This window comes from Egretta garzetta, unplaced genomic scaffold, assembly GCF_000687185.1.
Source record: "Egretta garzetta isolate BGI_Z169 unplaced genomic scaffold, ASM68718v1 scaffold135, whole genome shotgun sequence".
NCBI classification, from domain to species: Eukaryota; Metazoa; Chordata; class Aves; order Pelecaniformes; family Ardeidae; genus Egretta; species Egretta garzetta.
This window is the reverse complement of record NW_009259594.1, coordinates 90,336-104,129: the sequence shown is the minus strand read 5'-3', so window position 1 is coordinate 104,129 and position 13,794 is coordinate 90,336. Positions and strand designations below refer to the sequence as shown.

At 46.5% G+C, this 13,794-nt stretch overlaps 1 protein-coding gene across 1 annotated transcript in view; it reads left to right on the top strand.

The window, feature by feature from the left end:
- NEURL1 (neuralized E3 ubiquitin protein ligase 1) overlaps positions 1-13,794 on the top strand; it is a 185,395-nt gene that overhangs the window by 113,658 nt on the left and 57,943 nt on the right. Inside the window, exons 2-3 of the mRNA XM_009638092.2 lie at positions 5,924-6,165; positions 10,840-11,161. Coding sequence (XP_009636387.1) covers positions 5,924-6,165; positions 10,840-11,161 — 564 coding nt within the window. The remainder of the gene's footprint in view (positions 1-5,923; positions 6,166-10,839; positions 11,162-13,794) is intronic.

Sequence of the window (13,794 nt, the reverse complement as noted above, 5' to 3'; positions counted from 1 at the left end):
AAAAAAAAAAAAAAAAGCACAGCTCCAAGCCCGGCCGTGACTGGTATCATCTCCTTTCATGTGCATGCGGTCTGTCTGCACCTGCCTCTTGTCTTGGAGTTTGCGATTTAAATGGAAAATGTTACACTATGTGCAAACCTACTCTCTTGATACATCTCGTCACTGCTAAAATAGCACAGATGAAAATAAGTTACGTTTTGGCTTTGATTTGTTTTGGAGTCTTGGATGGGAGTGCTCGATCTGACCTGCTGGCGCAGATCCACGTTGCAGATATGTCACTAACTCACTAAAGTTTAACCCAAGATGCTCCATATTTTCAGGTGTTCTGGATTTAATGCTCCAGGATTAACCTTTTGCATTTCTATCATTGAATGCCCAACACCTGCAAAGCCATAGTCTGTCTTTGTGGAAGAGCAAAGCTTTGATCCCTGGTCGTCCTATAATGCCGAGATGGGTAGCTCACGGCGGTGACCGCAGTCTGATGGGGTTGTTATCAATGTAACGGGCACGGGGAGAGCTGGGTACAGACTGGAGATACGTGATTACTTAATTCCTTCAAGAACAGCAAACGTTTTTAAAGGCAACGAAGAAACCCTTGTTTTTCATTTGCACTGATTTGCGGTTCCCTCTATTCTGTGTCCATGCCTTGGGTCGGGCTGCATGTGAGAAAACAAGGTTTGCAATCCCTTTTCAGTTTCGACTGGCATTAAGCTAATATTTATTTTTAGTAACCTGTATCTTGAAGTGTGCTTTTAAGAATCCATTTGCAAAGCCTACCACAATGAATTCATTGTGGTTTTCTCCTTTTGAACTTCAATAGCAAATGCGAAGGATCGGTGTAACTAGTTACGCTGTATTTCACTGCCATAGTTCCCCAAAGTATGGGAACACCCCAAAAAGCAGTAAGGTTTATGGGCATTCACCTCATAGTTGGTTTTTTTCTGCCTGTGCTGCTGTCAGCCATCCAGCTTTGGAAAGGCTGTGCAGGTACTCTTCCAGGGCTGGGCTTTTCTACCACACCATGTGTGCATCCCTGGGGCAGGGCTCACCTTGTGTTCTCCATGCCTGCATGTGGTTTCCTTTTCTTCCTTCTCGGGATCCTTCCTTTTAAATGCATATACAGTAAGGCCCCCTGCCAGATGAAGCACTCTCTGTCAGCCTCCTTTGATGATGTAATAATTTTGAAAACCTTTTCTCCTTTCATAGAGTGGTGTTTTACCCTGTCCATTCTCCTTTCATAGTGTGGTGTTTTGCCCTGTCCACTCTTTTCACTGTCCTTAACCTGCAGGACAGGTACCTCCGTCCCCAACCCCAGACCTCTTCTCTCCTCCTCTCCAGGTGGACAGGGATTTGTTGTTCCCACTTGTGTGCCAGTCCCTGGGCTCTGTTTTGAAGTTGTCTTCTCTCTTTCTTTCAGTTCTGAATGCCACTTATTTCACGTGCTCCAAGGAGTTTATCTTAAATACCTTGCAGTTAGTTTTCAGTCTGAAATGAGTTTTGACAGTATTCTGATAGGCGCCTATCGAGATTTTTTCAACTGGAAAAAATGTATTTAAAAAAAATTAAATCCAGTCATTTCTTGCAGCATTTAAGAAATCCCAAGCCTTTAAGATTATGCCTAATGTTTGCAGAGCATGAACGCTTCTAGTGAAAACCCCTAACAGGCTTTGGAATGCATTTTCTTAAGCTGAGAACATCCAGTGCTGCCTTTTATATACTGTGTGGATGCTCCTCAGGCCTTGTGATCCAGGAGGCCAGAGACATCTCACGCGTGTGGAGGGAGATGTGTGCCCAAAGGATGCGCTTAGGAGTGGGGCTCTGAAGGCAGAGCGGCCCAGAGTGCTTCATGCTGCAGTTCATGTAACGTCTCCTCCACCTTGGCTTACCAAAGGTTTCAGAGGATCCATCCCACGTCCTTGTGGCTCGGGGAGCAAGTGGTACATTACCACTCTCACTGCTCTCTTGGTATTAGGGGCAGGCTGTGTTCAGGGTTCAAACCCAATACCGTATGAAATGGTTCAACCAGCATCTATTACTGGGCATGAATTGATGACTGAAGTCTATCCATTCTTTAAAACCCTAAGAGTGAGCAGATGCTGTTCTTTGTGACCCCCAATGTGGAACCTGGAAAGCCATGTGGGGGTGCCTGGTGCTTCTGTAGATTTGCAGCCCTTTAACACAGAGGCTGTTTTCAAACAGGTGTGATTTTGCTCCCGTGACTTTTGTCACGAGATACCAGTTTGCATAGTCCTGGCATGTTGTTATAACTCCCACTTGTCAGGGGGAAGTTGTGTTATGTTGTGGAGTGGGAAACCTGCAGTGCCCTTGGACACGCTCTCAGATATCAACCTTCTTTCAAATACTTATTTGTTCGCAATTTTTATTTCAAGCAATTACTTCACATTGCCTTTGTAGGTGACTGATAAGTCAGGTTGAGGGAGAGGAGGAGTCTGGGACAGACTCTCAGTTAATGGAGTCTTGCATGGTTGCTGTGAAATCAGGAGCACTTTTGCTTATTTTGCCCACAGAAACTCTGGGTTTGTGAGTTTTCACTCAATTCTTTTACATAAAGAAAAAGAATTTGAAACTTACTGCAAAGGCCCCAGCTGTATTGTACCAGTATTGCTGGTGGCAAAGGCTGAGGATGTCAAAATGTATAGTAGTTTAAACAAGGAGATGGGAGAAGGCTGGAGTCCAGGTCCAGCCCAGAGAGAACAAAAATTTCAAGCAGATGATTTATTTTATTTTTATCTGGCCAAGCAAGGACAGCAATTTATCTCAGCAGCTTGTGTTGCTAAGGTGCCTCTTTCCTTGTCTAAGTCCAATCTTAGGTGCTCGTGTTGCAATCTGAAGTTGCATGGTGTCTCCTCCTTTTGGAGTGGACATGAAGAAGTTGAGCAAAGGCTTTTGCATTTGACCCATTGCTTTGTAACTTCTCCAAGTATTTGTAAGGTGCAACCCCCCATTATTAAGTAGTTGCACTGTTTAAAAATGAAGACCTTTTCTGGTCCTTACCCAAGCAAGTTCATCATGCAGGAGTCATTGCTGTGTAAGAGCATTTGAGAAAAAGAAGGGGGTCTCCTCCCCATTTGCATTATCCGCCTGGGGAAGCTGATCCTGGGGTGGTTTCTCCCATTCCCATAGAACATGGTTGCCCTGCGTTTCTGCTGTCTGCATGGGGGACACTCGTCCTGCAGGCACGGGTCTGGCATGGGTTTGACCTCCTCACATAGCGGTGCCCGTTACAGCAAACAAGCATTCCTCTAACATCCTTCCTGTGGGGTCAGGCAGGACCCTGTGGCTCCCTAATGCTGCTCCAGCAGATGCTCCGGACAGAGGCGGTGGTGTTACCAGAGCCTGCTTTGAAAGCTGTGGGCAGTTTTGGTGACTCCCAATGTTGCATTTTAAAAGGGCGCTGAGTCCTATGGAGAGGTGCGGCAGCTATTATCACAGCCAACTTATCCGGTAAAATTAGAGCACTGGGATATGCAAACAGGTTAAAAAGGGTGTGCCTTTGTGCTGCACGGGTTTGTTCTGGTGAGTGACTGCTAGCAAAAGGTTTGAGCTACAAAATCCAGATCTGGGTGGAAAGATGGCATGAATTTAATGTATATTCACTGGTAGCTGCTTCTCTTCCACATATATGTACCCCTAGAAACTACCAAAAAGATGTTGAAAAAAACAAGACTGGAAATGACCAGAAAAAGAGTTTTTCGTATTTTTCTGTGGTTCCCTTGACTTCAAATTATCTCAAACAACCGATTATATCCCTTGATATGCGTCTTGTTTCAGAAATGACCGTGACTTCGTACATATTTTAGAGAAGCTGAAAAATTTAGGAATAGAAGTTTCTATACTAGGTGTTCATTTTTAGTTAGTCTACCTATAAAAAGGGGATATAGCAGAAACAGAGAGACAGCTAAGAGATAAGCAATGAGGAAATCCAGTGGCCTGAAAAAATTCTGCCAAAAGAGAGGCTGGGGTGGTTTGCTTTGATTGTCTGTCAACAGTCTTGTCCCTACAGACCAGCATGGCCCACCCGGAGAGATGGAGTGGAGCAAGGTTAAGTCGGCCACTTGTGCTGGCTCTGCCTCATAACCATTTGTGGTGGTGAACAGCATCATGTTTGCAGGGATATAGGAAATATTTCTTTGCAAAACACCATTAAGCCTGAGGAACTCATCAGCTAAATCATATCGCTAAAGCTGAGGGCTTAACAGGGTTCCAGAGGGGTGGTGGTAGAGAAAAAAGCTAGTGATACTGGAAGGGATTCAACCTGCTGTTCTTTGGGGCATAAGACAGCCTGTAATTAAACAGGTCTTTGAAGGTAACCTCAGAGAGTTCTCTCTGTGGGGCTGCTGCAGCTCCTGTTGTCTTCTGACCACCCAGCCGGGGCTGTGGGGAGAGGCAGGGTGCACTGCCCTGGGTTGGTAGAGTGCCCAAAGGGAAAAGGCTCACCTGAGCTCCTGCATCCTGAACTTCCCTGTGGCAAGCTCCCCCTTCCATGCCGTCTATTCCTCTGGAAGATTTCCCTCTCCGACCTGCCTGCTCAGGTGAACCTCTACTTTTTCTTGGTACTCTGCACCTTATTTCTCCTCCAGGATTTTCAGTTCTGCTGGCAGTTATTCAAGCTCGCCCTGATGATGTGCCATTACAACTTCATGTAGCTACAAGCTAAAACTACCACAAAGGCTGGGAGGAATAGGGTCCAGGCTTTTTATTACAAAGCCAGGAGTTACATTAGAGGTGTAAACCTTAGTTTATAGTAGCTATATAAAGACATAACTGTCAGCAATTAATTTGCACAGAGAATGTATATGTTTAGTTTCTATAGTTTGCATGTCTGAGGAATACAGTTTTTAACCATACTGTTTAGTCATGCATCTCTACAGCACAAACTGGCACGTTCTTAAGGTCATATTTGCTTTTGTTGCATCCCTGAGTCTATTGCAGAATAATCCTTTATTCTGTTGATACTCTGTTTCCAAATCTACAAGTATCTCCCCCCAAACATATGTGCATGATGTAGCGTGTATGTGCACACAGGGAAAGGGAGATAGATGACTTGTGTTCTGGGTGATGGTTGTTTCGTGCTTGAACTGCTGCAGGCACCCTGTTGAAAAGAAGCTCACGCACCCATTCATTCACGAGCAAAGCTGCTGTCGTGACTGTGTTGATCGTGCATTGACTCTTTGTGTAGGGCCTTGGTTAGAGAAGGACATAATCTCCTCCCTGCTTCACAGCCTTTATCCCTCTTTGCTTTCCTCCCCGTAATCATCACGTGCTGATCAGTGCCTTCGTGACAAGTGGGACCTCAGCTGAGGCTCCTGTCAGTGGAGGAGAGAGGAGAATGGATGGTGGGTGGTGGAGGAATCCAGGTGGGTTACTGCTGAGTGGTGCAAGAGCATAAATTAGCAACATACGCGTCTGAGCTGGCACTTAGCGAGGTTGGATGGGACACACGGAGGCAAGGATGGATGGAGTTGCTGTTGCAGAGGAGGAGTGAAAGAAATGGTCAAGTTGTGTGGGAGTCCTCTGGAAGTGGAAGATTTTCCCTAAATGTGACAGCTTTGATGAAGCAACTTCACATGTGCTTTTCTCCAGTTCTGGAAGCAATTCTTGCCTTCTCTTCTGATGCGCAGCCTCAAAATGGCCTGTGTTTTCAGTGCTGAGCTGCGTTCTCCATGTTGTGCTCTGTACTGTCAGACTGTCTAGATGGCATCCTTCTGTATCCTTGCGGCCTTTGATTGTCCAAGATGCTCTAGAAACCCATAGTGATTTACCGAGTGGGGATTTGACTAACTTTTATTTTGATCTATAGTTACCTCTGAAGTATGCCTGCTTTTTTTTTTTTTGCATTGAAAGTTTTTTACTTATTACTCACAGCAGATTTGAAAACCTTGTTTCCCTGTTCTGCTTTCAGATTCCATAGGTGGGTCATTTTCGGCTTCCTCCCACCGATGCCACCACAAGCAGAAGCACTGTCTCCCCATCCCGCAGTGTGGAGCTCTGTCCATCAGCCCTCTGCTTTTCCATCCCCACACGAAGGGGTCCCAGATCATCATGGACACGACACAGAAAGCAGTGAAGCGCCAGGCTAGCTTCTGCAATGCCATTACCTTCAGCAACAGGCCCATCATTATTTATGAACAAGTCAGACTTAAGGTGAGTAAATGATACCTTCCTTTATTGCCACGTGAGCTGCTGTGAATGAACGTTGGGGTGCACCAGGCTTTGGTGCTTGCACCCGATCTATAGCCCTTCCTTGAAAAGTCCAGTAGTCAGATCTTGCCCTTAAAGACCTGCCATTTCTGTTAGTCCTTCTGCTTTTGCCATCATAGTTCTTGGAGCCATCAGTACAGACCGCTGAAGAAACTGTGAAGAAAAGGGAAATCCATGTTCCAAAAGAGCTTATCTGGATGTTAGACAAGGAACAACAGATTAAGTTGAGACTGCTTGGAATACAGCAACAAAAAAGGGCTGTACTGGTCAGTCCGAAAGGCAGCAGCCTCAGTATCTCTCTAGCCAACGTGTCCTCTAGGCTTTGCATGCATCCTGAAAAGGAGTTCTACTGGGCAGGCTGAGGGCTTAATGTTCAGTTCCAAAATGAGCTCTTTTCTTCCTGTAAACAAGGCAGCAGTGAGGGCTGGTCTCATGGAGGTGAAAGTCAGCCTCTCCATGGCCAACAGAGAAGAGGTGAAAAGGACCTGGAAGTGAAGGTGCTTGCTCGTGTGCTTGGCAGGGACGATTAAAAGGGTTTTGCTGAGAGGATGAAAGGAGCAGTCAGTGCGGTCACAGTCTACAAAAAGGACCTTTCTGGCGGTCTGCTGACTGCTTTGTTGAATCAGTCGCCTGACAGCATTAAGGTCAGAGGAGAGAACATTGCAAGCATCACATTTTTCTCGCTGGCAGAGGCCGATTTCACTTCCTTTGTGTCTGCGGTGGCCAGGAGGATGGCGTTGGTAGCCCTTGCGCTGCAGCTGGCGTGGGAAGTTCAGCTCCCCTAAGGCAGTGTGCCTCCACGTGCACCGGGCGCTGCTTCCTGATGAAGAAATTCAGTGGTCCCCTTAGGAACTGAAGCACGTTTTAGGCTCTCAGCACCTTGAAGGAGCTTGGGATCCTTTGTGCTTCGTCCACAGGTGTTTTCCAATCTTTATGCCTTCTAGTTTGTGGGACTGCGTTTTTCTGTTCTTAGCCAATTCTGTGCATTTCATTGGCACAAAGTAGGTCATCATCTTCGGCAGACTTTAGTTGGTGGCACACGTGAAAGATCTGCCTGCAAATCCTTCATTTACGCACAAGGAGTTTTCCAGGAGGTTTAGCTGCATACAGCTACTGAGTCTGAATCATCCCGCTGTTGGCCATTGCTAGAGGTCCCAGCATTCTGGGACCTACAGCAACATATCAGCCTTCCCTGCCTCTTCCCTTACAGCCAGCAAAGGAGCAAGAAACAAGGAATTTGCCTCCTTTTGAAAATATAGAGAGATTTCAGTGATTTCAGGCACAGGCCCAGAGGCAGAAAATCCCTCCTACAGGTTGGTTATGTTTCCTGTGGAGGAGCTCTTACTGCTTCCATCCAGGCTAGAAACCCAGCAGGGCTCCCTCACATTGCCTAATGGGATTTTTTTTTCCACGTTGGCCAGCAGTTTGGACAAACAACTGCGAAAAATGATTTGGGAGGAGATGAAAGCAGCATTTCGTTTTTGAAAACACCATCAAAGATTTGAGTGGGTTTAGTGGTTTAGGCAAAGGTTCTGGGTTATTTCTTCCTCATTCCGAAACTATGTAGCTATCTCTGGAAATTCACACTTGTTTATCACTGTATATTTTAGGATTTTAGCTTGCATAACATATGTGAAGAACACGCATGCAAATCTGCACAAGGGATTTACGAGCTGAGCTCCTGCTGAGTCCAATGGGAAGGTCTCCTGGGAGTAATCAACAGGCTTTACCAGAATTTGTACTCTAGGGATGGATGGAAATGTGAAAACATCTTTTCTTTTCTGATAAGTCCATCCTGCAGTTGCCTTGTTATTGTGTGCGCCTGTGGAAAATGGCATTTTAAACCTTCTTACCAGCTAAAGACTAACCATGAACCCAACCATGAATGTCCTGTGAAGTCTAAACTCCCTTTGGAAACGAGAGGAAAGAAGTCAGGAGATTTCATTCTGTTTATTAGACGTTGTATCTTGGGTTTTATTCTGAGATTTCTTTGCCGCTTTGGGAATGCCATCAAGCAGCCAGATTTCCTCTTTCTTTGCCACTGAGATATGTCCCAGGTTCCTTCCAGGTAATTCCGGGCACTGCTTGGGAGTGGAGGGAGGTTGGCATAGGTGACACAGGGCATGGGGCAGTAAAGAGCAGGAGCCTGAATTTGTGGAAGCAGCCATGGCTTAGCAGTTTGGATGTAGGCTGTATCTTTTCCTCCCCTTCTGGTACCCCGTGGACCTCCCAAGCTTTTCTGCTAGCAGTGGCTGCTGAAGAGAGAATTTGGTCCATCATTAACCATTGCCTTTTTTAGCAAAGCTGTGTACCCTTTGTCCAGCTGTGTCTAATTCTTGGCAGGCTTTGTACTAGATTTTAATTTGGATATTAGTTTGCCTGTGGTCAGACTGTATTGAGAACTGTTTATAGGTGCTGATTAATACATGGAACATGTGCAGCCTCGATTACCATATGAATATTTATTTCATGTGGCCTGCGATTGCTGTGAAGTATTGGCAAGAGACTGTGAAAGAGTAAATTGTACAAATAACAATGAGGCCATATTTATCTCAGACCCAGAAGCTTTTAGGGCTTGCAGTAAATTTGCTGCAATAAATAATTCAGGCTGCTTCTCGGAGTGTGCGTATATTCCCCATTTTGTCACATGCATGCCCTATCCGTTCCCTTCCCCTGGGAACATGAATGATCCCATCCTGTCCTGGACAGGCATATAAAATAGCAAATCTGCTTCAGTCCTTTTTAGTGCCACCCCAGTGTCCATCCCGCAAGCAGGAGCTTCCCATGGTTCCTGGGTCAGTGCTCAAGTGTTTAATGTAAACAGTTTAGGTGCTTGGCTGGACTGAGTAGGGATAAAGAGCAGCACTCACTTAACTGAGGAACTGTCTGTTGACAACTCTTTTCTGAAGTTCTGAGTTATTTTCTCTGATACTTTAATTATAAACCAAAAATCTCTAGGCTTTGAACAATGTCCTTGTTGTGAGATCGTTGTGCCCCCAAGGGCACATGTTCCAAATTTGCCTTGGAGAGGAACACGTGGAACAAAAATGCAGTATTTACAAATGTGATTAGAAGGGAATTCAGAATTCCAAAGGAAAAGTCTTGGAGAATCCCTTGGTGAACATCCTGTGCTTCCAAGCTGGGATATGAGGGGCTGCTGCCAGGCTCTTGAGGACAAAGTCATGCAGTCCTGGACAGTTCAGTCTGGCATTGCCACTTATCCGAGCTATTACCCCTTTGGCACAGCAAGAAACTACAGTATGGTAGCAAGTTTTGTGTGACATCTGGTAGGTGGTACCTCCCCATGTTTCTGCTCTTGTCCTGCAGCCAAGAGTGAAATTGCTTGAGGCTGCCAAGGCTTTGATGGAAGAGGGCTATCTCAAGCGCTCTCATGTTTGCTGCAGGTTCAGTACATGAACAGAAACACCAGTTGTGTGTCAAATGGCAGGCGGGGACTGTCGTGGCCCCACATCGGGATTGGATCCAGCATCCTTAGGCCTTTCATTTCATAGTCTGGATGCTGACAGGCTAAATCCCTTTGAGAGGAACAACTCCCAGCAGGCTCATACTCCAACAACAAAACGAGAGAAAAAATTCCTTAAGGGCATCGTCTCCATCTGGGGACCATGCTGACCCTGGAAGACTCCCTGCTTCCATGGGAAGAGAGAGACCTTGTAACTGTGTGGCGGTGTGGATGTGCTGCACGTGTTTAGGACCTGCTGCCTGCTCCCCTCGTATCTCCTTCAGTCCGGGGCTTAGTGCGTGTGAGAAGAAGCTGATGCCTCTGGAGGCATCTGTGATCCTTTGTTCTGCTGTCTCTCAGGTGCAGAAGGGTGGATATGACACCTGCACCATCCCCAAAACTATAGCAGATGTTCCTGACCCCAGGCACACTGAGTACCCGCATACCAAACAGCGAGGTGTAGATGTGCACAATGTATCTTGAAAACCACCACTCGCAGCTGAAATAAATAGGTTTTCCCCAATCACAAGACACCATCTATCATTGCCTCTGAATTGTGTATTTAATGTAGTTAAATACTTTAAATTGTGCTTTCCCACACACAAGTTCTCTGCTGTAAGGCTGTGATTTCATCCAATCTGACAAGCTAAACAGGGCTAAGACTGCCTTTTACTTGGCTGGGAAACCCAGAAAACCCTATGGTGGTGACTGTGATTCTGGAGCCAGTACTTTTCCCTCAGGTCATGAGAGACCCCATCATCCGAGCACTACGGGAGAAGAGCTCTGCTGCTGCAGGTTCTGAGATAAAAGCTCTTAATGGCCAGTTTGGGCACATTTTGTGAGAGGATGATTCTTAGGCCAAAAGGAATTACCCTAGAAATAGAAGTGAGTCATCATGCAGCTGTAATTACATTTCACCTCTCCGCATACATTTAATTCGATTTTTTTTTTTTTATATGTGCTTTGTATCCTAAATGTGTGGCAATGCTGCTTGCAGCTGAAAAAGCTACAGCAGTGTTTGGTGGGTAAAATGTTTCCTAAATCTAGTGGGCTCATCTGCACGGTGGCTGTTGGTGCTCGATGGTGTAGAGCCTGTAGTGTGTAAGTAGATGTTCAAGCGCCAAACGCTGTTATTGCTGTTGTTATCTTTGCAGATCACTAAAAAGCAGTGTTGCTGGAGTGGGGCTCTTCGACTTGGGTTTACTTCCAAGGATCCATCGAGGATTAACCCTGACACTCTGCCGAAGTATGCATGCCCTGACTTGGTTTCCCAAAGTGGTTTTTGGGCCAAGGCTCTGCCAGAAGAGTTTGCAAACGAGGGAAACATCATAGCCTTCTGGGTGGACAAGAAGGGACGGGTTTTCTATCGGGTGAATGACTCCGCTGCGATGCTCTTCTTCAGCGGGGTGAGGACGGCAGAGCCCCTCTGGGCTTTGATCGATGTCTATGGACTCACCCGTGGTGTGCAGCTCTTAGGTGAGTACCTGGGTGCAAACGGGCGGGGATGATGCTGGGCTGTCCCCGGCAAAGGGCCAGCCTGGCGCTGCCCGTCCCCCTCGCTCTGCTGGGGCAAGTGCAGGGAAACGGCCGCTGCTCCTCCCCAGAGCATCTCACGACCTCAGCCTGGATCAGCAGGAGTTTGAAACTGAGCATGTAAATATAACGAGTGGGAGGTGGGAAACACCCGCTACAGTATAGCGCTAGGAGCCATCTGTAAATAAGTGGATTTCTGCTCCGAGGTGGTGTTCTATCAGAGCACAGCCTGGAGAGTGGCGTATACCTTGTAAAACTTCCTTTATATCTCATCTGCTGCTTTCCCCGAAAGTGTGGAAATACATTTTACATGATGTGGATAAATCCTTCCTGGAGGCACAGTTATGATTTTCTGGCTGGTTTAGTGGGCAGATTTGAAACATGGATGTCTTCCAAGTTACCTGGGAGAAGTTGTGGCTGTTTTGGCCAGGGTGTTTCTTTCACAGAGGAGTTTGATTCATCCCCTGGAGCCTGAAGGTTGGATATGCAGTTGGGGTTGGAGGGTGAGGAGCGCTGAGCACCTGTGTCTTCTGCCATCCTTGGCTGAAATGAGATAGTTCGGCATTCATGAGGACTCAGTCTAGCCCTGGATGTGCAGGCTGTCAAGGTTTGGGCTATTAGAGTTTATATGTCTTAGAAGAACTGAAGAGAGTCTCCAAGACCCCAGCGGAAGGGGTAGCTGGGTTGCTGGGGGACCAAAGGTGTCAGCACACAGCCTTAGAGCTGGCTTTGCGCTGCCACTTGGGGGGCAAATCACAGCACTTCTCCATGTAACAGTAGTTTCATGGGTCCTGTTTTCACCATGGAAAAGGTTCTATGGTACCTGCTGACCTTCATGAGCTGAAGTCCCTTCTGATGATGAGATGATCTTGCTAGGCTGAGAGATCCTGGCTTTTTCCTGTCGTGCAGCCTGGTAATCTCTGTTAAACTGACATCTTCATGCTATATATCAAAAACTTTAAACTCTTTCTGACAATTCTGCCTCCTTTCTGCACTGTTTGCTGTATTGAAAAATATGGTGGCAGGACTGCCTGTGGCAACCTGCACGTCAGGGAAGAGGGATTGTGGGTTCAGAAGGTGAAGAAATGGGACTGACCTCTTCTTCCTGTAAAAATTACTGGCCCAAGATTGCACAAGGCAGAGGAGTTAAAGAATTTCTCGGCAGCTTTTTGCTCCCTTTTAGGAGCAGAAAGATTTATCTTTTGTTGTGAATCAGCTTGAATCGGAGCCACCAGGCAACTACTGTTCATAGGCCAAGGTGGTGATATTTGAATTGGGATCTAGAATTTGGGCAAATGTCATGCCAAGGGTTCAGTTAGGAAGAGCTTACGAATTACTCCAAGTCCTCCGGCTGTTCTTGCGAGATTTGGCACCTCGTGACTCCTCCACCTGATTAATGAGGGCCCGTAACTCTGGATTATGTGTTTCCTTTCACAAGACCCAAGAAATCATTTCCTATCCATCATCCGCCCCTGCGCTGTCCTAACATCTTCCACATCCCCTTTCACAAGGAAAATGTGACTCTTGCCAGCCACTGACTTGCCTCTAGTCTCACAGGCTCCAGGCTCGCTGGTGGGTATAAAGTCCCTGAATGAAGCAGGCAGCTTCTGAGTTTACACAGTTGGCGTGGAGCTCAGATACATATTTGTAGCTCGTTCCAGCAGACTTCAGCAGGCTTTAAGCCTAGCAACTGTGCCGAAACATCTTTGCCTTGAGTCCTCTCTATCGCCATTCATTATTACAGAGCACTAAAAGTCAGGGCAGGGAAATCGTCGGCTGTGTTGCCTCGGGATCCTATAGACATACCCACTGCAATGGTCTGCGTGCCTGTTTTAGTGTAGCAGACCACACATACAGTACAGGACAACTTGCCAAAAACTCCCAGGACTTGACAAATGGATTTCATAGCTTAGCTACAAACATATGGTCGAATTCAGCCTGGTATGGCATGCCGGGCATCTGATGGAGGCTGGGGACGCTGGAGTGGTATGTTGACTAGAAGAGCCTAACATTTCAGATTCCAGTTCAGTGATTTATTCCCCCTCAACTCCAAACATTTTCCTTGTTCCTCAGCCTCATTATTTTCCCAATGACTGTAGGGTTGCAGGGACATAGTGCACCTCTGCAATGCCTCCATTTGCTTTTATGTGTGTTTCACCCAAGGACATGACCAAAACCTTTACGGTGGCTGTCTTTCTGTTTATTGCAGAATTATTCCCTCCCCGCTCCCAGTAACGTAACCCCACTTCCAAAATCAGACTTGCCTGAAGAAAAGACATGCAGCAGTAAGTCCCGCGTCACTGCAGGATCCCAGCTCTGCAGGGGAATGCACAGTGTGCATTCATCTCCCCAGAAGTCACAACTTCAAAACGTAACATTTTTCTTTCGCTTATCTGCATTACAGTAGCAGTTCCAGCCAAAATTAGGGACCCAGTAAATCAGGGCAATGACCGAGTCTAGCGACACTGTTCCTGTCTTACAGATTTGTTAAAGAGGGACTCGAACAAAAGGGGGGCGAAAGCCTGGGAGAGTTAAATGATTTTCCAGAGGTTATACAGCAGTGTCACCCAATTCAG